The sequence below is a fragment of the Montipora foliosa genome, chromosome 3 (assembly GCF_036669935.1).
Source record: "Montipora foliosa isolate CH-2021 chromosome 3, ASM3666993v2, whole genome shotgun sequence".
In the NCBI taxonomy this organism is placed as follows: Eukaryota; Metazoa; Cnidaria; class Anthozoa; order Scleractinia; family Acroporidae; genus Montipora; species Montipora foliosa.
Window position 1 is genome coordinate 33,568,393 of NC_090871.1, and position 948 is coordinate 33,569,340.

The window sequence follows — 948 nt, forward strand, 5'->3', positions numbered from 1 at the left end:
ACACGGGAGTACAATATTTGAGCACAGGTCTGATGCAGGTACAATAAATCATGATTATGTCTGTCTCTGGTTTCCGTAGCATGAAGCGACTAGGAGTATTTCTAATCCCCCCTGGATGGGATGCTAGTCCATCGCAGAGTTACCCCCAGTATATCGCCGGTACCCATTTATACACCTGCGTGGAGAGAGGCACCATGAGAGTAAAGTGTCTTGCCCAAGAACACAACACAATGTCCCTGGCCAGGACCCGAACCCGGACCACTTGATCCGGAGTCGAGCACACTAACCAAGAAGCAACTGCGCCTCCCACTATCTGCATTAAGCTGTAGTTTATTTCCGCATGACCAATCTAGGGCAGCAACGGCGGCACTTTAAGTGATGCTGTGATTTCCATTCTCAACAACTTCAGTAAGAGTGATATCGTCAACATACATGTACTTCCACGAATTTACGTTGGGAACTCTCAGGTCGTTTATCATCAAAAGAAAAAGCCAAAGTTTGGTGCCCTGAGGTACACCAGAGGGGACACGTCCCCATTGAGAAAAGCAATCGTTCACTAGCTTTACCCTTTGCTTGCGGTCCATCAGAAAGTCACAGACCCATCGTGTGACTCCAAGAGGAATTTGTAGGCTAGAGATCTTTTAGACTAGAATACGATGGTCGATTAAGTCAAAAGCCTTTCTATAATCTACGCACAATCCTCACCGCAGCGCCAGTAGCTTCAGACCATTTATGTACCATTGAAATAAGGGCATGAGTAGTAGATGACTTAAGAATAGCTCCGAACTGGTCAGGGTCGATGATTGATAGGATGGCTGGGCCGATGTACATTGCAAAAATAAATTCCTTGGCGATCTTAGACAAGGTGGGAGTGAGCAATATCGGTCTGAGATGTTTACTAACATTAGTCACAGGTTTTACTTTAATCAAAGGAACGACGTCTGCCAT

At 45.8% G+C, this 948-nt stretch overlaps 1 protein-coding gene across 1 annotated transcript in view; it reads right to left on the bottom strand.

Moving 5' to 3' along the window:
- Positions 1-948, bottom strand: part of LOC137995621 (uncharacterized) — a 4,217-nt gene extending 3,269 nt beyond the window's left edge. The window contains exon 1 of the mRNA XM_068841148.1: positions 706-948. Within this exon, the coding sequence (XP_068697249.1) occupies positions 706-948 (243 nt within the window). The remainder of the gene's footprint in view (positions 1-705) is intronic.